The 25029-nt window shown below is 50.8% G+C and overlaps 1 protein-coding gene across 2 annotated transcripts; it reads right to left on the bottom strand.

Annotated features, from left to right (window-relative positions):
- Positions 1-2428: 2428 nt before the first annotated feature.
- TBX3 (T-box transcription factor 3) lies at positions 2429-24310 on the bottom strand. 2 transcript variants are annotated; one of them, XR_013602519.1, is made up of 8 exons: positions 23092-24115; positions 16503-16770; positions 14254-14400; positions 12435-12511; positions 11137-11294; positions 8501-9165; positions 4270-5713; positions 2429-4191 (listed from the first exon to the last, which is right to left on the bottom strand). XR_013602519.1 is itself a non-coding variant. In XM_078667136.1 (7 exons), exons 1-7 carry the CDS (start codon positions 23481-23483, stop codon positions 5252-5254), a joined length of 2169 nt encoding a protein of 722 aa, XP_078523262.1. In that variant the 5' UTR covers positions 23484-24310; the 3' UTR covers positions 2429-5251. The 2 variants fall into 2 exon arrangements, 1 of the variants encoding a protein (XP_078523262.1); XM_078667136.1 differs by having other exon boundaries at positions 2429-5713; positions 23092-24310.
- Between the last annotated feature and the right edge of the window lie 719 nt (positions 24311-25029).

Genomic DNA, 25029 nt, shown 5'->3' with positions numbered 1-25029 from the left:
TGTTGAGGGTGCCTGCCAAGAGTCGAACCCGGCTCCCCAGCTCCGAGGTCCACCGACCAAGCCCTTGAAGAATATTCTCTACACCACTTATTTCACCCTTCCCTGCTTCCTTGTGTGTTCCCATCTCCTTTCTTGTACTGGTCTGCTGGTAGCAAAACCTAACCATGTGCACATACCTATAATACAAAGGCCCCTGCCTGCCTCTGGTACACAATATTTATGTTTAATGTGAATACCCATGTGCCAGCAAATATGTAATTGTGCATTTCACAAGAGCGTGGATTGAATTCTCAGAATCACTTGTTCTGCACCCAGGGCCAGCCCTTATTTACCCACTCAGCTTCTTCCAACAGGAGAACAAAGAATAAGAAACACCTTCAGCTGTGCATGTTAAACAGTGCATCTAGGTAAATATCACACACAAACACTCACACGACTCGAGGAGGAGTGAGACTAGCATGATGGGTCAGGATCTGTAAATGTAACCTCTGATGTTACTCTTTTATAACAGTTGTCATCGTTATCTATCTATCTTTGTATAAATATATATATGTGTGTGTGTGTGTGTGTGTGTACAAACACACACATATATTATTGTGGTAGTTCCAGACCACTAATCCTTTTATCCTTTTGGGTCCAGAGTGGCCTGAGAAAAGCGCTTTGACGCCTGGCCAGGGTTAGTAAGCTCGTTATAAATCCAAATACTATTACCAATATGGCCAACGAGAATATTGTAAACTTAACTAGAACACGGGGTTAAATTTGTGGAGCGAGGTAAAATCAAAATAACTAGGCCTTATAAGAAGGGGCAAAGTTAATCTAGCGAATGGAATATTTGAGGCCTTAAGCATTGTTTTCCAAAGTCCCGTGGTGTGTTATTCATATATGTATATATAAAAAGAGGAACAGACAGACCAAATAGAACACCTGGTAGACATGTTTGTAGTACACAGAAGCAAGAAATGATGGTCCGAACTTCCCGTTCTAAGATGGCGACTAAACTCATGCTCAGATTCTAGTTACTGCCTAACACAGGAGCCCTGCCCCTAAATTACATAGCTTCATAATTCTCCACATGCACTTAAAAATAAAACATTACTTGGAGATCTCTGGTTAAACGTAATGCTCGCCTTTATGGCTAAAGCACATATCAGCATTTACAGCGAGCAGTTTGAAACTCCTATTAAACTCATCGGTAAAAGACAATTGCGCGGCTTTTCCGCTTTGATGGACGCTTTGAAGGCAGCCGCCCAGCCTTCTTTGCTTTGGGTGAGTTTGGCTGTCAGTGGGTGCCGGTGTGTCTGCCAGAATGACATTTTGGGTGCTTCTTGGTGTTGTACGGGATGTTACCTCCGATGTTTCCGGGTCACTGTGATATTGCAGACTCACCTAGCTGGTGAACCGCAGAAGGGATTTCCAACTCGGAAGAACGCTCTTTTCGGGAGAGGTGTGTTTTCTCGGGTGCCTATCTGCACAGAGTCCTGTCTCACGTTCTCGTCATTTAAGCTAAGCCCCCTCTAAGCCCGTACAGATATAAACTCTCCCCCGGAGCTGCCCCCTTTACCTTGAATTTTCGTTAGATATGTCTGCTACACGTATACTGTTTCACGGTCCATTGCCCACCCGTGTGCCAGTTTTCAGGGGGAAAAACCGCGACAAACGCGGGAAATGAGGATTAAAACCCACAGCAGGGAGCATAGTTTGGGAGGCGACCAATTCACTGATTTCATCTCCGCTAAAGCATTTCAGATTTGAAACGTTTTTTTAGAGCACATTGTGGCGGTGTTACTGTCTCGACTCGACACCATGCTAAAAGCGTCGGCAGTGGAAAGCACCGGCAACTCCTTGTTCCTAAAATGGAGACGGCTTTTAGAAAAGTTTTTTTTTTTTTTTACTATCTCCTGTTTACAGAGAACCCCTAAACTAATCTCACGCGGAAATGTATGTTTTAAAAACGTTTTTGACACACACTGCAGAACTCTAGATCTGTATTGTAGGTGAGGCAATGGGCTTTTCGTTAAGAAGACAGCCTTAACACTAATATTATTTTTTCCCATTATTTCGGAACTTTATAAATAGGTCCTAATTCTTCTATTATCGTGGGATGGTCTCAAAAACACTAATTTCAGAATTCACCAGTTTAAATATATTTATGTGTGGCGTTTACAAGCATAAAAGGTGATACCATTGTAAGCTCGACCACTGCCTCCGTTCGGGAAATTGTATATTTTGCTATTGTTTCGAGTGTTGTTTAACACACTGCTTCTCGTCCCCGCACAACTATGGATTTCACCCAAATGCACATTTTTTTTCTGGGGCCATAGCCAGTCAATGGGTTTATCATTACAAACATATTAATAACAAACGACGAGGGCCACGGCATACAAAATCAAAAGCACCAAGTAAATATTCAATGGCACAATTCAAACATATTTCAATAAAAATTTATTGAAACTCAGCGACGTTGAAGAAAAAAATATATATACATGAAACTGAGATTTCTCGACATTTTTTAAAACATAACATATACCTTCATGTTGCATTTATTTTGCCAGCTTAAACCTGCCTCGCCGGGTTATGATCCTCTGCAGCAACTCAAAACAGAAAACAGCACAAAGAACAACACCAGAAGGACCCATTTCAAACACTCAAAAAAAAGGAGCACCCACTTTTTTTCACATCCCTTGTCGCGTTGCTGTTTCATAATTCCAGATGGACGGGGCCTTTGACCTGGCCGTAAACAGCTGCGGGTGGCGCTGCTCGTCAGTTCTGCAGTGATTTAACTTTTGGGTTGTGGGGGCTGAACACACACTAGAATCAGCCCCGACACACAAGTGGTGGCCTCCCTTTCCCTGCAGTGGTCTACCATGAATGTGTTTGAAATGAAAATGACTGAGGGGAAAGAAACAGCAGGAACCTTATTTACAGATATTTACAAGATCAATAAATTAAAGTGTACGTCCGAGTGTTAATAATTCACGTATTTACAGTAGATATCAAATAATTACAATAAATACTTTGTTTTTATTAGAACATCTGTCTTCGTGTGTGTTTTAAAATCTTGTTATTGCGATACACTAACAGAAATGTGGAAACAAATGAAAAGCTTCTGCAAATATACCAGGGCGCCACCCAAAAAAAAGACTCTTCACTTTTTGTTTGAAACATTTCAAATGTCACTTTTTGGGTGAAGGTGAAAATAGAGAAAAGGTCGGTGAGAAGAGAGTAGAAACGGGGCAGGGAGTATGTTCCAAGGGCCTGGGACAAGCAATGAGAAAAGAAATCCGCCACCCTGCAGCATGCAAAGGCCATACAGTGGCTCTCAGAACATCACAATGCTATAGAAAGACAAAGCGTCTCGAGCGTGGGGTCGGTAGCGCGCCCAAAATAATTATATGCACCGTTCCTCTTCTAGGAGCTATATGGGCTGTTTCAACGCCTTCATAGGTTGAACACCAGTAAATGGTGAATAAATTGCCTATTTGTATTTTATTCTCATGCGGGTGTCCCATGACTTAAATATTCTGCATATATTAGGTGTGTTGAAAGAGAATGGAATTAGCAGCTTTGGAAAGAAAATTGTTTCTCCAAGTCATCTGTGTCTGTAGTTAACCTTGCTGAAGGCGTGGATTTTAAGGTGTACAGGGGCACACCCATTCATGTATGTTAAAATCAATGTCCATTACCATAAATATTTTATAAAATCCGGTCAGTGGCGTTACGCATGCCTCGTTTGCACCAGGCACCTTGCACCAGCAGTGTAGCAAAGGTGTTTACATAGTCTTCTGCGGCCCCCACCATGTCTGTGCCAGTATTTGTACAAGTGATGTGTGCTTCAATAACCCCAGCAAACATATCAGAGGGAACAGGGAGGGACTCACAAAGGGGCACGGGAAGGCTGTGTAGTCTAACTGATGCCAATATTGGCCTGGTCGTTATCTTCTGCGTTAATGCCCGGCCTGCAAAGCTACCAGAGGTGGTTCCAAACAGTGAAAGGGATGTGTTGGAGCAAGTGTACTACTCCAAATAACATCCTGGGCCAGAGGGTGTATTCTGCACAACATGGAAGGTGTGAGTGTGTGTCACGAGGTATGTGGTTCAAGCTCCCTGCCAGGTAGAAAAGTGCGACGTCAATTCGATGTGATCAGAGGAAACTGGACACCACAGATTGTGGGGCTTATTTACAAGCCCCTTGCGCCGTCGGTGCCTCGCTTTTAATATGGGGGGAAGTGACGTATGGGCGGCGCAGGGGGCTTGAAAATAAGCCACTGTTTCTTTATAGGTTTTTCTGGCCTCAGAAGGGCACCCAGGTAGCCCGAAATATTTTAGTGGCCGTTTGGTGGGTAGATGAAGTGTGTGTGCGTACGTGAGCGTGTGTATGTGTTCACATGTTGCCAATGCACCTATCTGCACAACAGGGTTGCAGTGACCCAGACCTGCTCCAGAGCACAGGCCGGTCCACGCCCCCAGCATACATGTCCCTAGTGGCCCCTCACGTGGGAGGGCGGGGATGGTTTCTTTTCCACTCAGGAACTACTGACATTAGTTCTGTGGCATCAGCATACTTCTAAACAGACACAGACACATTTTGGGGTAACAGATGTGAGCCGAGCTCTTAGTACAAGGGAAAACAAAGTGCTTCTGGAACGAGGCATCGCTGCTCGTGTCCACGTCTCTTGATGCCAGAGTGCCAGAGGGAGACCTCTGGGCTTTCATTGCCCATTAGTGTGAGGTTGACAGTGAAGCCCGCGCGCCGCTCTGCCAGGGTGAGAGGTTGGAATTAAGAGGTAAAGTCAACAACAGTTTTCCAGGTGTCTCTCTCCCTGTGCGAGAGCGTGGCATGGAGAAGTAATGCAAGCACGGTTGCCCAGGTGCCCACCTTCCTGGGTGATAGATTGGCATGAAGGAGTAATGCAAGCAGTCTTCTTGGGTGAGAGGTTGGCATGAAGGAGTAATGCAAGCACAGGCTTCCTGTGAGAGGTTGGCATGGAGGAGTAATGCAAGCACAGGCTTCCTGGTGAGAGGTTGGCATGGAGGAGTAATGAAAGCACAGTTGCCCGTGTGCACCCTCTTCCGGGGTGAAGGAGCTTGGTTGGGAGTTAGAACTGGGGGACACCGTTCCCATACCATCTCCTCGTTGCGTGTAATCCCTCTTCCTGGAGGAGTGGCGGCCCGTCGTCCTGGGTGAGGGTGGGCATGGAGGGGTGATGCAGCAGAGTTTCCCCGCGAGAGGTTGGCACGGACAGGCTGCTCAGGGGGAGCTGCTGCGGGCTCTGTCCTTGGGCTCCAGCCCGCTCACCAGGCGCTGGATGCTCTGCAGCTCGCTGCTCGCCTCCTTGTCGGGCCCCAGCTTGGGCGACAAGGACACCGAGCCCGAGGACAGCGTGGACGACCTGCTGGTCAGTTCAGAGCCCGAGTCCAGGGTGCCCGAGGAGGGGCTGGGGGCCAGGTGGGCTGCCTTGGCCTCCAGGAGCGTGCTGCTGCTGGGCACGCCGTGCAGGGCCGTGGAGAGCAGGCCGCTGCTGCTGTCGGGGAGGTGCACCGGGACGGAGTAGGGGCTGTACCTCAGCCGGGGCCGCACGGCGTTCAGGAAGGGGTGTCGGTGCACCGAGCTGGAGGCCGCTGCTGCCGCCGCCGTCGACGCCGCCGCCGCTGCCGCCATGTAGGTGTACGGGTAGGAGAAGAGGCCCCCGAAGGGAGACATGGCCAGGCCCTGCAAGAGAAACACATACATGTAAATAAGCCCCTCACACGCAGCACATATCTGCTATCAGCCGAAGCACATACATGTAAATGATCCTCTCACACACGGCACATATCTGCTATCAGCCGAAGCACATACATGTAAATGATCCTCTCCCAGACAGCACATATCTGCTATCAGCCGAAGCACATACATTTAAATGATCCTCTCTCACACAGCACATATCTGCTATCAGCCGCAGCACATACATGTAAATGATCCTCTCACAAACACAACCTATCTGCAATCAGCCGAAGCACCTACATGTAAATGATCCTCTCACACGCAGCACCTAACTGCTATTAGCCGAAGCACATACATGTAGATGATCCTCTCCCAGACAGCACATATCTGCTATCAGCCGCAGCACATACATGTAAATGATCCTCTCACAAACACAACCTATCTGCAATCAGCCGAAGCACCTACATTTAAATGATCCTCTCTCACACAGCACCTAACTGCTATCAGCCGAAGCACATACATGTAAATGATCCTCTCACACGCAGCACCTAACTGCTATCAGCCGAAGCACATACATTTAAATGATCCTCTCTCACAAAGCACATATCTGCTATCAGCCGAAGCACCTACATGTAAATGATCCTCTCACACGCAGCACCTAACTGCTATCAGCCGAAGCACATACATGTAGATGATCCTCTCTCACACAGCACCTAACTGCTATCAGCCGAAGCACATACATTTAAATGATCCTCTCTCACAAAGCACATATCTGCTATCAGCCGAAGCACCTACATGTAAATGATCCTCTCACACGCAGCACCTAACTGCTATCAGCCGAAGCACATACATGTAGATGATCTTCTCACACACATCACCTAACTGCTATCAGCCGAAGCACATACATGTAAACGATCCTCTCACACACAGCATCTATATGCAATCAGCCGTACCTGGCAGTCCTATAAAAAACGCAACAGGCAGGTCTGAGGTGGGGCAGGGCAGAACCAGTCACAAATCAGGCCCACCCTACTAGGAATGTGGATTGCGCCCATGTACAGCAGTCTCAGATAAACAAGATAGTATCTACATTGCCCCCTACCCCCCCCCCTCGTAAATCACTAAAACATTATAAGTATGCAGTGATTTACCCTGCCAGAGGGCAGACTAAATGATTGAGAAAAAAAAGTGATTGAGATTATATAGACAAAAGAGACTGGTTTTCATGGGCGGTGGATGGGCATATGCTGTCAGTTATTGTTGTGGGCCTGTTCAGGCGGTGTGGCTGGCAGTGCTTTGCGATGGGCCTTGGTTAGCTCTCTTCTGGTGGCTGTTACAGGGAAACCCAGTGCTGAGGAGTGCAGGTTCAACCCTAGATGCCCCCACTGTATAGGCAGACAGTACCAGTGAGTCCCAGAGAGGTGAGGAATGCAACCTCCCCTCCCCCCCCCCATCTCATGACCCACCCACTGTAAAGGCAACCAGCAGCAATGAGTCTCAGAGAGGTGAGGAATGCAACCTCCCCTCCCCCCCCATCTCATGACCCACCCACTGTAAAGGCAACCAGCAGCAATGAGTCTCAGAGAGGTGAGATATTCACCCCCTCCCCCCACCTCAAGATCTCCCCACCGTAAAGGCAACCAGCAGCAGTGATTCCCAGAGAGGAGAGGAATGCAACCCCCACCCCACCTTCTCCAGATCTCCACACTGTAAATGCAGACAGAAGCAGTGAGTCCCAGAGAGGTGAGGAATGCAACCCCTCCTTCTCCAGACCCCCACTGTAAAGGCAGACAGCAGCAGTGAGTCCCAGAGTGGTGGAGTTATACAGACCCCCATCATCTACAGATCTCCACATTGTAAATGCAAACAGAAGCAGTGAGTCCCAGAGGGGTGAGGAATGCACTCCCTCCCCCTATCTCAAGATCTCCACACTGTAAATGCAAACAGAAGCAGTGAGTCCCAGAGGGATGAGGAATGCACCACCTCCCCCCATCTCAAGATCCACCCACTGTAAAGGCAACCAGCAGCAGTGAGTCCTAGAGGGGTGAGGAATGCAGACACCCTTCTCAAGGCCTTCACTGTAAAAGGCAACCAGCAGCAGTGAGTCCCAGAGGGGTGAGGAATGCCAATCTCCCTCCCCCTCTTCTCCAGATCTCCAAGTGTAAAGGCAGACAGCAGCAGTGAATCCCAGAGGGGTGAGGTGTGCAGGTTGCCTCCCCCCACAAACTCAAGATCCCCCCCCCACTGTAAAGGTAGACAGAACAGTAAGTCTCAGAGGGGTGAGGAATGAATCTAAAGACCCCCCCCCCCAGCACACACACACACACACTGTAAAGGCAGACAGCAGCCGTGAGTCCCAGAGTCTGCACTCATAAGGCCTGGGCTGCTCACTCATCTCAAATAGATGATTCATGCATTTAAACGTCACATTCTTCTACCTTTGTAAAAACATAAACAGAGATTCACTTTGTGGGCAAAGCCAGATTAAAGTACATGGGCTATGGCTTTGGAGCACTAGATGTGATGATGTACAGACAGATGAGGATACATTTGACAGGGGTGAACATTGTATTAACTATATGTTGATTAATACACCGCAGAGGGGTTCACTGAGACTGCATATAGCACCCACTGTGGAACACGCTGGCTGCTAGGGCCTGGTGTTAAAATTATACTGAGGCTGGCTGGAAACATTTACTAGTGAAAAAGAACCAGAAAATGAAGGTGATTAGTGTGGCCGCGTTAGAGGTCAGGCCGCTGCTGTGCGAGGGTAAGATAGATAAGACGGAATACCTGAGAGGCCAAAACTTGCTGCTGGAGGTGAAAGGGCAGCGCCGCCACCGAGGCCCCGGACAGTCCCTGGCCCGCTGTGGCCATCACCGTGCTGTCCAAGCCGCTGACGCCGGCCGAGGCCCCGGACACCGTGGCCAGCAGGTGGCCCATCCCGGCTGCCATGCTGGAGAAGGCCCCGCCCATGGCGAACTGGCTGGGGTGGAGCAGGAGAGGGTGGCCGCCCCCCATGGGGTTGAAGAACTGCTGGCCGGCCAGGGCGTGGGGGAAGGCCAGGCCCTGCATGTGTCCCTGGCTCAAGTGCGAGCTGCTGTCCGTCTGCACCGACAGGGGGGCGAAGGGCTCCTTGGGGTGCAGCCGGGGCTCCTCCGCCTTGGGGGGGTCCCGGGCGGGGCTCCGGAGGTCGTCGGCGGGGAGGGAGCGGGTGCTGGAGGAGATGGTGCCCGGGCTGTGCCTGGAGTCCGGGGAGCTCTTGCCAGTCCTGCCGCCGTGCTCCCGGCTGCGGCTGCTCCCCGAGTCCAGGAGGTAGGGGTGGTGCCCCTTGGGGGGGCTGGCCCGCTCCCGCGGCTCCTCCCTGGTGGTGGTGGAGATCTTGCCCGACTCTTGGGGCTCCAGGATGGGGTCGTCTTTGCTGTCGGAGTCGCTCTCATCCTCACTGTGGCACGAGGCTGAAAGAAATGAACAGATGTGTCAGTTTAGCGATTCGCTGCAGAGGACACCCAGGCACACCTCGGCAAACTGAGAAAAATAACAGCCTCCCGTCACACGGACAGCGTGCCGAGGGCCCACTCGAACCCATAACCCCTCGTGTCACCCCGTGAGACCCCTCTCCCGTCACACGGGCACAGTACCCCTAACAGAGAGAGCTCACACGCACCCTTAAACTCTCATGTCACACTTGAGACCCTTTTCCCTCACATGGGCACCGTACCCCTATCAGAGTGGGCCCACACGCACGCTTAAACCCTCGTGTCACCCCCCAAGATCCCTCTCCCGGCGCACGGGCACCGTACCCCTAACAGAGAGAGCTCCCCTGAACACTTAAACCCTCATGTCACTCCTGAGACCCTCTCCCGTCACACGGGCACCGTACCCCTAACAGAGAGAGCTCACCCGCACGCTTAAACCCTGGTAGAACACCCTGAGACCAGTCACACGGGCACCCTACCGCTAATGGAGAGGGCTCACCCGCCGAACCTTTAAACCCTCGTGTCATCCCCTGAGACTCATCACCCGTGGTACGGGCACAGTACACCTAGCAGAGGAGGTCTCACACGAGCGCTTAACCCCTCCTGAGACACCCTGAGAACCATCTCCCGACCCCCTCGGGCCCAGTAATACGCGCGATTGGGCATTTTATGTTCATTAGTGGGCGCAGACCGGCAAATAGGGCTAACCAAATGAGATATAAACAGTAGTAAAGCAATGATAAAATACCGCACACTCTTTCTAAATACATGTTATTATATTCTACATACATATTTGGGAAATCTAATTATTTCAAACACGTTTTTCCCCCGAATTTAAGCTACCCGTTTGCCGAATTATTACAAAACACAATTAAATCGTTCTTTGCAGACTTATGGGTGACACACACAGTCGTCCCTACAGACACTAATCGTCCCATCGCTGTCCCGCCAAGCCTCGTTATCAGCAGTGGACAACCACTACTACTACATAAATAAACATAGGGACCACAGCGGATGTTTAAATGGAAATCGGCCCCTTCTTTAGAAGAGTCGCCCAGCATCTAAGAAATTGCATGGCCTTTCCCGGTCCCGCTCAAAAATGTTTTCCATATGGAAATAAGGAAATAATAGTACACAATCGCCTGCTCGACATGAGCTGGTGCTGATACAGGCTCCAAGGAGGGCTCTTGGTAAACAGTTCTGTGCCTGTAACAGAATAGGCAACATTTCTATGAGGACGGCTGAGTAAACAGGAAGTGGTCATTTTTTTTCTTCAATGAATTGGAAGGGGTCATCTATGGAGTGAATAGGTAGAGATCACCTATGGGGTGAATAGAAATGGGTCACCAATGGAGTGGATGGAAAGGGTTTGCCAATGGAGTGAATGGAAAGGGTTCACCAATGGAGTGAATGGGAAGAGGTCACCCATCGGAATGAATGGGTCACCTATGGGAGTGAATAACATATAGTGTATTTGTAATGCATATGTTCACCCATGGGCATCATGGCGCTCAATAACAGATGCTCAATAACAGATTGTTATCAAACTCAATCATATTGATTTTATCGACCGCAGAAGGATGAAAGGATGAGTGGAGCCACAGGATTTGAACCTGTGACGCATTAATCCACTAGATCCGGCAGTGAAGAGGTCACCGATCGGAATGAAAGGGAAGAGGTCACTTGTTACAGAGAATGATAAGGTGTCACCTATCGGAGTGAGGGGAAGGGGTCACCTGTCCGCGTGGATTTGAATATTCATACCTTTCTGGGTGACCTGGGGCCATCTTTCAGATTGAATGGGAGGGGGTCACTGATCGTAGGAATGGGAAGCGGACACTGCCAGGATGGACTGGCAGCATACTCTACTTTTTGAGTAAACAGGAAGAGGATTCAAGATTCCAATTTTGGGGAAAGGAGCTACCTTAAAGAGTTATAGGGGGGACTCACCTTTCTGAGTGGAGGTGCCCACGGTGGAGATGGCGGGGGATGAAGGCTGGGCGAAGCATTTGAAGGAGGGCTGCTCACTGGACGAGTCGTCAGAAGTCGCTGTGTCTTTTTTCTGGTGGTCTTCGTACACCCTCATAGACTGGAGGGTCAGTTGCTTCCTGTGAACACAACATGGTTATTACATCATACATCATGGGCTGTGTGCATACAACAGCGTCACCACTACCATCCCAAGTACAATGCCAGCGCCGAAAGAAACAGATCTGTTCTTGGCTTAGGACTGACCAGGAAGGATTTCTTCCCTGGAAAACAGTGACTAATGTATCCTTTTTATGTATTTTTTTACACCTTTTCAACGAGTCTAATTATTAGAGAACATAAAACTCTAGGCCCCAAATTGGCAGCTTTCAATAATAGCTAGAAAGCTAGGCCACAGAAAGTTTCTGTAGCATTCCTGTTCTTAAACAGACTAAAGGAGTCGTTGACAGAAGGACTTGTAATCCATCTGTTTTCGTTTCCTATTTATTTTTTTATTTTTTTATAAGCATCTGAAAAAGAGAAGCAGGGTCGCACCTATTGAGGGTACAGCAGGTGAAGTGGCACCAAGGCTCGAGAGTGTGAGCACCATTTGCACCCAGCTATGGTTGGTTTTCATACCTAACTTGGGGGTGAAGGGAGACATTGTCTTAGCTTGCGTCAGGCACCATGGCCCCCGTGCTATACCGCTGGGTGTAATAATAATGGATATTAAAGCACGCCGAGGGGCGTGTGTCCACAGGTGATGGGGAGGGGGGGGGGGGTGAAACCTAATAGAGTAATACTGTAAAAAGTTCCCTTCTTTGTCAAAACAAATATTCACAGCTGCGATGAGGAGTCACACCACGGCGCACAGTGGAATTATATGGCCCTTCCGCTACACATAGCCTATAAGGACATGGAAAAGGGGGCATTGGATGGGGCCATCCCGCAGTGTAGAGTGAAATTGTACGGCCTTTGCTATACACACATAAACATAGCCTAAATGGACAAGGAAGGCGGGGGCTCCTGCCGCAGAGTTCGGTGGAATTGCATTGCCTTTCCTATCTACAAAGCCTCTCTGGACACTAGGGCATAAACGCAGGGGCAAGTGCACCGCCTTCCACACCTACACCGCCATGCTCTGTAATTTCTGCCCCCTCCCGCGGTCTCCTAAAGTGGGGGCGGGGCTGTTCAACGACCGCCACATATCTTCGTGGGGGTTTTGTTTTTTGGAGGATGGAACAGTCTCTTGGAATACGTTGCTCTCCCCCCGAGCTCACCTCTTCTCTCGCCTGCCGTTGCCTGTGTCACGAAAGCCCTTGGCGAATGGATTGTTATCAATTTTTAACTGGGTTATCTGAAAGAAAGAGGAGGGGAGAGGGGTCAGATCCGCCTTTCACCTTATGGTTAAAAAAAAATAGTCATTTTTATCTCCGAGCAGTATCTTGGAGCAGGAACACAACCCAGGAATTTTAAAACACAAAACCGAAATGCTCGGATAATTCCACACAAAAAAAAACTGAAGACACACATTCATTTAAAAAGACACCGGTGTTGGCATACATCATCTTTGCTCCCTAGCCGCTCTCCCTCTTATTAATCTCAACTATGTCAGGAGATCTCACTTCCGAGGCAATTAATGGCCGTGATTTACCTGCCCGCAGTTAATCTGCTTACACTGAGTAATGGGCATTTAAATGGAACGGCGCAATTAGGGCTCCCCATCTCTAAAATTCAAGCTTTAATCTAAACATTTCATAACGCCACAATTATGGATAAACGCATTAGAGCCGCCGTAAACTTTTCACGGTAATGAAATTGCCTGCCAGAGAAAGGGCGAATTGATTTCATTAGAAAAAGTGTTTTACTGGACAAACATTTTTTGAATTATGAAAGGAGACCGCGCGCCTCGGCGCCTAACATTTGTTTCCGTTTATACGGCAGCTGGAGTCGTGGCAAATGGCGCCTCGATGCAGTGTCACTAAGCACAGGGACAGGATCAACCCGTAGGCACGTGCCCCTGTAGGGTGCAACGAGGGGTCATCTGGCGAAACCGCTCCGACAACGGCCACCAGGCCACAAGGGGGGTACAACTCTTTCGTTATAAAAATATGGAAGTTTATAACAGAAAAAGTTGTTTTACCGCCAACTCAAAAAAAAAAAGATTTTTTAGCACAATGGAAACAACCTCAATCAGTTTGTTAACGCATCTATGCTTGGTTACTTGAGTCGGAATTCTCCTAAATATGGCCGCGGTGACAGCCAGCCCTTCTCTCTCAAGCACGGCTCACCTCACCGAGGCAGCCGCGCCTGCAGGAAATCCCCAGAAAAGTACAGATATTTTAATAAAAATTATGCAGTGCGGATCCGATCTCCTAAATCGGATCGTTTTCTTGTGTGCAGTAACCAGGAAATAAAACCGTATGCTGTAGCTCCCAGCGCTCGCCTGCTGACACGTAACTGTGGGCGCTTACTGGCCGCTCGAGAGCGTCTAAGCTGCGACTTATTCGGACCAGTTGGCAGGCCCCTTTCGGTGCAGAAAGCCCGGGTGTAAAAACAAGGAGCGCTCACATACAATGCTACGCACAGCGGCCCCTCCCTGTGAGCGCCTTTCTCGCAATCTGTGTTGTTTACGCGTGCAAAATCTTACCCACTGCAAACAATTCAAAATAAAGACTCACATAAAAATAAAAAAAATCACATATGACTTCCCTTACCCAGCGGTCCCATTAATAAACTCACCCTTACGCAAAGCACCAAGTAATCGAATACCCACAAGCTGCCAATTTGCACATTCTTGAAAATTACAATTTGAATTTGCATCTGAGAGTTTCTTGCCCTTTTCAGACCATCGGATCACCCACCACCGCCCTCCCCTCTTCCTGAAAAGTGACTCAAACGTAGAATACTTCTGCACTCCCTGGGCCCCTCAATAGTGCTTCGACTTCAGAAAATAACAATAAAGTTTCTTTTTCCCTTGGTGCCGTGCTTCGACAGACGAAAGCACGGCTTCCGGTGGACAGAACCGGGCCTCAGATCTCGTCTCACCGAGGCCTCGGTGCGCCCTCCCACCCTCCCAGGGGGCCCCCGACCCCTCACCTTGTCGTTCTGGTAGGCGGTCACGGCGATGAAGTCCGTCTCCGGGAAGACGTAGGTGCGGAAGGTGCTGTACGGCAGCTTCAGGATGTCGTTGGCCCGCACGATGTGGAAGCGCGGCTGGTACTTGTGCATGGAGTTCAGGATGGTCTGCAAAGGGGGCAAGCGAAAGCGAGCTGAGAAGAGGCTGACCCGGGCGCTAGTCCTCCCCACACCGCCCTGCCCTGCTCCTAAGGCGGCACCGCGGCGGGCCTGTGCAGTGCCACCGGGAGGAGTGCGCAGCGTGAGGGTGCTGTCTTAGCGGTGTTTGCAGGGAACCATAGCGGTGGAACTATCTGTATATGGGCTCAAAAAAGTGCAGAAATACGCCAGAGCAACACCCAAACAACATTTCCTCGTTCGCTGAACTGGACGTGGGCTCAGAAGTTAAAGGGCCCTCCTTGTTCTAGACAAGTTTGGTGAACATGTTTTCAATAGTTTTACTTTATGAGTCTGATGAACTTTCGTAAGCCATTTTGAATGGCAAACCTATATTTGTAGTTATGCCTCTGTACATTAGCCCTTAGAAAACACTCTTCTTTAATAGTGTGACCTTTCACCCGATTTTTATATATATATATATATATATATATATATTACATCGTCGAAACTCTAAAACCTCTAAAACTTCTCACCTCAAATGTTTGTATCTCTAGCAGTTTTTAAACATTTATTTAATTCAATATAATGTATTATATATATTATATATATACATCACATAATGATATATATTATATGTATGCAGATACACACACGCATACAGTACATACAATAGCGTATACATAGAACCACGCTTTTCAATAAATATCTGAATTAATCTTTTCGCAGTAGTTTGCGAATATATATATATATATATATATATATATATATATATATATATATATATATATATATATATATACACACATAACATTGTCTATATTACATATATGTATTTTATATAATTTAAATGTACTTTACCTGCAACACTGTTACCGTGTTACATCATTTTATGCATCGCAAATAGGCATATACACACACACACTATAATTTTAAATATATATCTATATATAAAATCCATTCAATTTCATTCAATTATTAATACAACTCTGCTAGAGAAATACACATTTGAGGTTAGCAGTTTTAGAGTGTCAGCAGTGTGTATATATATATATATATATATATATATATATATATATATATATATATATATATATATATTATATATGTGTGTGTGTGTGTGTGTATATATATATCACCTGACATATATATATCACCTGACAGCCCGACTTTTCGTGAGGACTGTGAGTCCAGCAAACTTCCGGCTTAGATTGGATCTCGCAATGCAATCACTGCGGTCATTTCATTCTGTGGGCGCCCTGTCCCTCATACGGGTCCCCAGATACCCCCAGACCTGCCAGGACTCCCTACTCAGCTCCAAGCAGGTCCCTTGTAAGGACCCCCACCAGTTGCCTTACTCTGCTGAGGGAAAGCTGTCAGCCGCCCCAGCCCTTCCCCTCCTCCCATCTTTACGCTCTGTCCATTTGCTCCCTGGCTTGCTTCGCATGGCCGTGATTAATATTTCTTTAATGCGGCCCTTCAAACCCATCACGAAGCTTTTACAAATTGGAAAATCAATGTGTGTTTTCGTCTGGTAATAGCCCTTGTCTTCTTTACGAAAAAATCCACCTGGGAATGAATTAAATCGGGCTGTGGAGGGAAAGGCACACTGGCTACATTATTTGACTTTTCACAGCCAGCGTTGGACATCCGAGCAATTAAGCCCAAAACCTTCTACCCTTCCCTGACTCAGGGTAGACAACTCTCAGATTATTGGTGTTTTAAACTGGCTGTTTCTGCCTATTGCCTGTAAGTTAATTTCACCTTATAACCCCCCATTGTAAAGTGTAAAGTGTGCACAGGGACACCTATGGTTGCTACACCATACATATTTCCCGGGCCACGGGCTGAGGCGAGAGCTCTTCGTGTGTTTAAAATGAAAGTAAATGCAGCAGCCCTGGGCACAGACAACCCGCACTGAAGTAACAAGGCAGGCGCCGGCGTTTAAAGGAACAAAGGGCCCACAATAAAGAAGGCAGACCTCGAACCCCCAGTGAAGGGGATTTACTATCGCGAGATGCGCGGTGCCACGGGCTAACCCCGAAAACACACAAGGAGGCGAACCAGGAAGCAGCCGCGCATACGGACGCACAGAAGAAAGCGCGGGCACTTACGAATCCGTGCTTGTCCGAGATGTTGTTGGTGAGCTTCAGCTTGTGGAAGGTGACCACCTTGGACATCCACTGCTCTCCCGTGGCGGGGCTGTCCGGGTGGATGTACATGCGCTTGGGCATTTCGGGGTCGGCCTTGCCCGCCACCATCCAGCGCGAGTTGTGGAACTTGTAGCGGCAGTCGTCGGCCGCCACGATGTCCATCAGCAGGATGTACTTGGCCTTCTTGTCCAGGCCGGAGCAGCGCACTTTGAAAGGGGGGAACATCCTCCTGCAAGGCAAGGTGGTGGGTGAGCATGGAGGTCACGAGGGTCCAAGGCCTGGGCGAGCTCAGCTCGGGAGCAGAGGTCTCACCCAGAGGCCTGGGCGAGCAGCAGAGTTAGTGAGAGGGGCGGGGGGTGGGTGGGGGGGGGGGGGGGGTGAGCAGCAGTGTCAGGGGGGCTGGGTGAGCAGCAGCGTCGGGGGCCTGGGTGAGCAGCAGCATCGGGGGCCTGGGTTAGTAGCAGGGGCAGTCAGAGATGCAGGGGGGAGCAGCAGTGTCAGTCGGGGAGGCCTGGGTAAGCAGCAGTGTTAGTGAGACAGTGGTGAGAAGAAGTGTCAGAGGGCCTGGGTGAGCAGCAGCGTATGGGGCCTGGGTGAGCAGCAGCATCGGGGGCCTGGGTGAGCAGCAGCATCGGGGGCCTGGGTGAGCAGCAGGGGCAGTCGGGGAGGCAGGGGTGAGCAGCAGTGTCAGGGGGCCTGGATGAAAAGCAGGGGCAGTCGGGGATGCAGAAGTGAGCAGCAGTGTCAGGGGGCCTGAGTGAGCATCAGGAGCAGTCAGGGATGCAGGGGGGAGCAGCAGGGGCAGTCGGGGAGGCCTGGGTAAGCAGCAGTGTTAGTGAGACAGTGGTGAGAAGAAGTGTCAGGGGGCCTGGGTGAGCAACAGGGGCAGTCAAGGAGGTCTGGGAGAGCAGCAGTGTCAGTGAGGCCTGGGTGAGCAGCAGAGGCAGTCAAGGAGGCCTGGGAGAGCAGCAGTGACAGTGAGCCCTGGGTGAGTAGCAAGGGCAGTTAAGGAAGGCTGGGAAGCAGCTGTGTCAGTCAGTGAGGCAGGGGTGAGCATCAGTGTCAGTCGGGGAGTCTGAGGTGAGCAGCAGCGTCAGCCAGTGAGACATAAGCGAACCGTAGTGTCATCCAGGGGTGAGCAGCAGTGGCAGCCATGAGACATGGGCGAACAGTAGTGTAGGGTTGAGCAGTAGTGTCAGCCAGGGACGTAGGGGTGAGCAGTAGTGTCAAGCATAGAGGCAGGGGTGAACAGCAGTGTAAGCCAGGGAGGCTGTGGTGAGCAGCAGTTTCAGCCAGCGAGATATAGGTGAACAGTAGTGTCATTCAGGGGTGAGCAGCAGTGCCAGCCAGGGAGGCAGGGGTGAGCAGCAGTGTCAACTAGGGAGGCATAGGGTGAGCAATAGTGCTAGCCAGGGAGGCATGGGTGAGCATCAGTATCAGTCAGTGAGGTATGGGTGAGTATTAGTATCAGTCAGTGAGGTATGGGTGAGCATCAGTATCAGTCTGTGAGGCATGAATGAGCATCAGTATCAGTCAGTGAGGCATGGTGAGCATCAGCATCAGTCAGTGAGGCATGGGTGAGCATCAGTCAGTGAGCTACGGGTGAGCATTGGTATCAGTCAGTGAGGTACGAGTGAGCATTGGTATCGGTCAGTGAGGTATGGATGAGCATCAGTATCAGTCAGTGAGACATGGGTGAGCATCAGCATCAGCCAGTGAGGCATGGGTGAGCATCAGCATCAGTCAGTGAGGTACGGGTGAGCATTGGTATCAGTCAGTGAGGCATGAATGAGCATCAGTATCAGTCAGTGAGGCATGGGTGAGCATCAGCATCAGTCAGTGAGGCATGGGTGAGCATCAGTATCAGTCAGAGGCGTGGATGACCAGTCTCTCGTAGGTGCACGGTGAGAATAATCTCATATAAAGGCAGGAGTCTTACCCAGAGGCATGGGAGGGCAGCTGTCTCTGCTTCGGGCAGGGGTCAGTATCATCCTCAACTCCAGGAGGGGCTTCGCCTGGAGGCAGGGAGGGATGGGCACCCCATCTCTAGAAGCAGACCATTTACAACTCAGGAGAAGCACTGCTGCTAGGAAGAGAGCGCAGCACTCTCAACTAAAGACAAGGCTGTAGGAAGCAGTCTCAAGAAGGGGTGGAGGGAGAAGCAACTCAGCAAAAGACAGAAAGTGGAGGGGCAACCACCTTCCTAAAGGCAGGTGAGAGCTGCAGCCTCAGCTCGACATATGGAGTGAGAGGCCGGGGAACAGCAGCACTCTCATCCATGTAGATGCTGGGGACAGGCAGCACTCTCATCTGTGTAGAGGCTGGGGACAGGGAGCACTCTCTTTAGGTTTGAGGCTGGGGATCAGCAGCACTTTCATCTGTGTAGAGGCAGATATTTTTGTTTAGAAACTGCTGAGAATAGCAGCACTCTCTTTTGTTTAGAGGCTGACAATAGCAGCACTCTCTTGTTTAGAGGCTGATAATAGCAGCACTCTCTTTTGTTTAGAGGCTGACAATAGCAGCACTCTCTTTTGTTTAGAGGCTGACAATAGCAGCACTCTCTTGTTTAGAGGCTGAAAATAGCAGCACTCTCTTGTTTAGAGGCTGAAAATAGCAGCACTCTCTTGTTTAGAGGCTGGGATGAACTATGTCACCTAAAGGCACCAGGGAGCATCGTCTGATCATCTCGAGGCAGGGGTCCCCTGTACCCCAAGTTAGAGGCTGGCGCTGGGCGCACCCTTGCATTGGTAATTATATAGCGCTTTCCATACCACGTGAGTGACCTAAAGCGCTTATGCAGAAGCAGAGCATCAGCAGCAAACTCATTCAGAAGCCAGGACTGACTAGGACCCTCTGCTAGTGAGACAGGGTGAGGTGCTCTCGGTTGGGGAGGTGCTGTCTGAGGTGAGCTCCACAGCACGGAGGCACAAGGGAGTCCCTCAACAGGAGTGTCAAGAAGAGGTCAGCAACGTTGTGAACTTCTCAGCTAGAGCGACAGTACCCTCAAAGAGGGACATACACCAGCGACAGCACCCTCAAAGAGGGGCGTACACCAGCGACAGCACCCTCAAAGAGGGGCAGACACCAGCGACAGCACCCTCAAAGAGGGGCAGACAGCAGCGACAGCACCCTCAAAGAGGGGCAGACACCAGTGACAGCACCCTCAAAGAGGGACAGACGACAGGGACAGCAGCTACAGCACCCTCAAAGAGGGGCGGACACCAGCGACAGCACCCTCAAAGAGGGACAGACACCAGCGACAATACCATCAAAGAGGGACAGACACCAGCAACAGCACCCTCAAAGAGGGGCAGACAGCAGGGACAGCACCCTCAAAGAGGGACAGACAGCAGGGACAGCACCCTCAAAGAGGGGCAGACACCAGCGACAGCACCCACAAAATTGGGCAGGGACAACAGCTAGAGCACCCTCGAGGAGGGGCAGACGCCAGGTTTTTTTTTTGTAGGTTTGTAACGCGCTCGAATCGACTCCCGGAGGAGTATCTCTGCGCAGCACCCTCAAAGAGGGGCAGGAAGCAGGGACTCCTCTCAAAGAGGAGCAGACACCAGTATCAGCACCCTCTAAGAGGGACAGTGAGCAGGGACAGCAACTACTACAGCACCCTCAAAGAGGGGCAGACACCAGCGACAGCACCCTCAAGGGGGGCAGGCAGCAGTGACAGCACCCTCAAACATGGGCAGGCAGCAGTGACAACACCCTCAAAGAGGGGCAGGCAGCAGGGACAGCACCCTCAAAGAGGGGTAGACACCAGTGACAGCACCGTCAAAGAGGGGCAGACACCAGCGACAGCACCCTCAAAGAGGGGCAGGCAGCAGGGACAGCACCCTCAAAGAGGGGTAGACACCAGTGACAGCACCCTCAAAGAGGGGCAGGCACCAGCGATAGCACCCTCAAAGAGGGGCGGCAGCAGGGACAGCACCCTCAAAGAGGGGCGGCAGCAGGGACAGCACCCTCAAAGAGGGACAGACAACAGGGACAGCAGCTACAGCACCCTCAAAGAGGGGCGTACACCAGCGACAGCACCCTCAAAGAGGGGCAGGCAGCAGGGACAGCACCCTCAAAGAGGGGCAGACACCAGCGACAGCACCCTCAAAGAGGGGCGTACACCAGCGACAGCACCCTCAAAGAGGGGCGGCAGCAGGGACAGCACCCTCAAAGAGGGGCAGGCAGCAAGGACAGCACCCTCAAAGAGGGGCAGGCAGCAGGGACAGCACCCTCAGAGAGGGGCAGGCAGCAAGGACAGCACCCTCAAAGAGGGGCAGGCAGCAGGGACAGCACCCTCAAAGAGAGGCAGACACCAGTGACAGCACCCTCAAAGAGGAGCAGGCAGCAAGGACAGCACCCTCAAAGAGGGGCAGGCAGCAGGGACAGCACCCTCAAAGAGAGGCAGACACCAGTGACAGCACCCTCAAAGAGGAGCAGGCAGCAGGGACAGCACCCTCAAAGAGAGGCAGGCAGCAGGGACAGCACCCTCAAAGAGGGGCAGACACCAGCGACAGCACCCTCAGAGAGGGGCAGGCAGCAAGGACAGCACCCTCAAAGAGAGGCAGACACCAGTGACAGCACCCTCAAAGAGGGGCAGGCAGCAGGGACAGCACCGTCAAAGAGAGGCAGGCAGCAGGGACAGCACCCTCAAAGAGGGGCAGACACCAGCGACAGCACCCTCAAAGAGGGACAGACAACAGGGACAGCACCCTCAAAGAGGGACAGACAGCAGGGACAGCAGCCAGACGAAGAGTTGACAACCCTTTTAAACGGGGTCAGAACCGCAGTTGCCTAGAGCAGAAAGACGTATGCGGGGACAGGAAGCAGGAGTAAGCATTGGCACCCACGTGGCCTGGAAGAAGAGGTAAGCAGCACCGAGAACTGGAAGCGAGAGGGGCAGCACAATTTGTGATGGAGCAAACAGTGGAGGGTCTCGGCCTCAGAGTCTAAGAAATACACTAGAACTGTAGCTCCCATCCACGCGGGAGTTTTCAAGAAATAATATCTAAAGCGAGAAAGAGGGTCGAAAGGTCGAAGGGATTATATGGGATGGTTACAATAAATCTATCTTCAAAAGCTGAACAATATGCGAGGCCTCGAACAGTGCCAGACATTGATTCCTGCACGTATTTATCTGTTGGAGCTGTCTTCTTAAGTCACTTTTTATTTTGTAATTAACACACTTTCCGCTTCCAATATTTTATATTGAAAGATTTAAGCAGAAGCGTTTTTCTTTGTACCCTTTCCCCATTTGTAACGAGTGCCTCCGGGGGCATCTTCTTGGAGTGTCATGTGTGGGCGAACACCTGTGCCCTCGCCTCACGTGACAGTACGATTGGGGCCAGAGCTGCTGAGAGAAGCGACCCGCCATCTCCTTTCAATCCGCCTCGGAACGCCGCTGCTTGCCTGTTTATTTTTGTCAATCATGTGGCTTTAAATTATGCTTTCCTAAAAGGAAACATATGCCAGCAACAAACACGAGGGGGCACGCGGCCCCTCCGGACTTCCAGGGCATAAATAGCGCCCAGATGGGGAGGACGGAGGCCATGTTCACCTCTGGCCCGGACAGTTTATCGTTTAATAATCTGCAGTCGGAGCCATAAAACAGGCGTGTGCCTCGCGCCCTGGCACCGGGCACCTCTAGAATGCCCTTCTGCTCCAGTAAGCAGCATTCATGAATACGTAATATCGAGTGAAGTCTGCCGAAGCGCCGCCTCGTATTTTCTGCATAGATTAATTACATTGATATGCAGCTACGAGTGAAACATACACAAATGTATGTGTCTGTACATATATATATATATATATATATATATATATATATATATATATATATATATATATATATATATATATATATATATATATATATATATATATATATATATATATCTTGTGCTGCAATAAACAGCCGTGGGTGTCTCTTACAGATCTGTCTATTGCTTTGCCCTTTGCCCCACAAACTTTCCTAGATTTTTCGGCTAAAGCTACAGGTGTTTTTTGTTTATATATATATATATATATATATCTATATATATATATACATATATATACCCACACTGACATATATATATATATATACACATACTTGTAGCGTTGAGCCGCAAGATCTATGAAAGTTTGTGGGGCAAAGCAATAGACAGATCTGTAAGAGACACCCACGGCTGTTTATTGCAGCACAAGATACGTTCCTGTAAATTATGTAGCAGTATGACAATTCCGTGGCTGCTGTCGAACCTTCTGCAGGCAGAAAACAGAAATGTATTGTGGGATTTTGAAGCTAGTAGGTTGCAGTGGGCACATACTGCGAACTTGCGCTCTGGCGAGATTTTGTCTGAATTACGGGGTTGTGTGGCCCCAGTGTATTTCCCCGTTCACTCCGGGCGTAGCTAAGGAGAGGAGAAAACATTTCCCCTAACGCAGGTGCCAGATTTGCTAGTCGTGTTTAGGGAAGTGATTGGAGTGGGCGATGGGAGTGTAGGCTGGGAGTGCAGGCGCGGGGAAAAGTGAAAGAGAAAGTGGTTCTGCGCAGACAGACACTCACCGTCCGGACTTGGTGATCACCATCTCGGTGCCCCGCTTGTGGAACTGCTCCCACAGATCCTTCGCTTCCAGGTGCACCTTGGGGTCGTCGTCCACCTCCTCCTCGGGTTCCAGGCTCTTGAGCGGCCGGAGGTGCGCGGCTGCCTGGTGGCCCAGGGCGGAAAACGGCATGCCGGCTTCGGCCGCCCCCACCAGCTGCTCCATGATGGGCTTAGTGAGGGCGCCGGACAGCGAGAGGGCCGTCCCGCCGTGGGGCAGCGCCAAGGCCGGGAAGAAGGGCGGCTGGTGGCCCAGCATGGCGCTCATGGCGAAGTCCGGCGCCCGGTGCGGCAGGAAGGGGTGGTAAGCCATGCTCGTCCCAGTGAAGGCTGGATCTCGCATCTGGATGTTCATCCACTCCAGCCTGGGTCTTGTGCGGCGGCCGCGCGGTGCGGGGTGGAAGGGCCTCAGCAGGTCATGCTGAACCGGCAGTGCCAAGAACGTCTGTTTACAATTGAAGAGTCACCGGGCAGGGCGCATCGTCTGGAGGAAACAAAGTGGTCGAAGTGTCCAAATGGATGAAATGCGCACAGGTCCAGCAGTAGAGCGCTCCTGCGTGAGCCGTTCCCTCTGGGGTCCACAGACCCTATTCTCGCCCCTCGAGGTGCCAGTTCAGTCCGCCAGAGTCTCCCCGTGGGGCGCCGAGGCTTCTCTGGGAAGCTGGGCGAGAAGAGCAAGTGAAGGATGTCTGGTCTCAGCACAAGCTGCCCCAACGCAGCTCCCGGACAGCTCAGCCTCCAGCCCCCCAAGGCGCAGGTCACTGAGAGCCCCGTCCCTGCCTCCAGCTGGGTGAGAGTCGGGCAGGGAGCGCCTGCCTTGCACCTCTGCTGCAGCGCATTCCAGCACGGGTGGGGTGAGAGGCGGCGAGGAGGGGGCGCGGAGCGAGGCAGGAGCGGCAGCAGCAGGAGCGAGGGAGACAGCCCCGGCGCCGAGGATCCCGTGTGAGAGGGGAGCTCCTCTTACACCGGCCTCTATGGATGTGCTGCGCGCTCCCAGGCTGCCCTGGAACACTTGATTGGCTCTTTCACGCTCCCGGACCAATTGTGCGGCTCCATAGGCGTGGTTGTGACAGGTCGGGCGCCATGGGGGGAGCCGGGTTATAAAAAGTAGGTGTCGGAAGCTGTAGCGCCGCAGCACAGCATCACCGCGACTCTATGAATATGTCAACATGATCGGGGGAGGGGGAGGAGCGCGGGAGGGGCGGGAGGAGGGAGAGGGGGGCCGAGGAGCAGAGAGAGGCCGGCCCAGGAGCCGGAGCACACCCCGCCGGCACAGACGCAGGCTCAGCTCTCACCCTGCGCCGGCTCTTCACAAGTCCCGGGCAGATAAGGCGGTGGGAGGAGGCAGCGCGGGCAGCTTTTTATCTCCCCCTGCACCTCCAGCGCAGGCCGACCCGTGTTTTAACACTCAATGCCCGGGCTCCCACCCGGCCCTTTCAAGGTGTTTGGGCAGCCAAACACTTTTGGGGAGAGGCATGGGGGGGGATGCAGTCTTGCATTGACAGGGATCAGAAGTGAGGGTCTGTGCACTGCAGCTCAAGTCAGTGTGACCTTTGGCTGCATACACAATGTTTTTTTTGTTTGTTTTACATGGAAACAACTCATTCCACGTGTACGAATAATAGACTCGCATGTCTAGTGATGTATTTATACATTATAGAGTGCATGAATATATGAGCTAGATAAAAGGTACGACACTCATACACAAATCACAACACACCATGCACACAACTACATTGACTTGTACACACCCTTGCCACGTACTACACACAAAAACACCCACCTACATTAGCTTACATACGCACTACACACTCAGACACACAAACACCTCCCCATCTCACACATACAGCACACCACCAAACAACCCGCCCGCTCCCTCTCACATGCGCATGCAAAACACA

Source organism: Lissotriton helveticus, chromosome 11 (assembly GCF_964261635.1).
Source record: "Lissotriton helveticus chromosome 11, aLisHel1.1, whole genome shotgun sequence".
NCBI lineage: Eukaryota > Metazoa > Chordata > Amphibia > Caudata > Salamandridae > Lissotriton > Lissotriton helveticus.
The sequence above is the reverse complement of the archived record's forward strand: the minus strand, read 5'-3'. Positions and strand labels throughout refer to the sequence as shown.

Coding starts and splice junctions, on each gene's coding strand:
- TBX3 (XM_078667136.1), bottom strand. CDS start 23,483: ATGAACATCCAGATGCGAGATCCAGCCTTCACTGGGACGAGCATGGCT. Junction 9,166..11,136: donor GGGCACCTCCACTCAGAAAG/GTGAGTCCCCCC, acceptor CATTTCTTTCAG/CCTCGTGCCACAGTGAGGAT. Junction 5,714..8,500: donor AGCAAGTTTTGGCCTCTCAG/GTATTCCGTCTT, acceptor TTTCTCTTGCAG/GGCCTGGCCATGTCTCCCTT.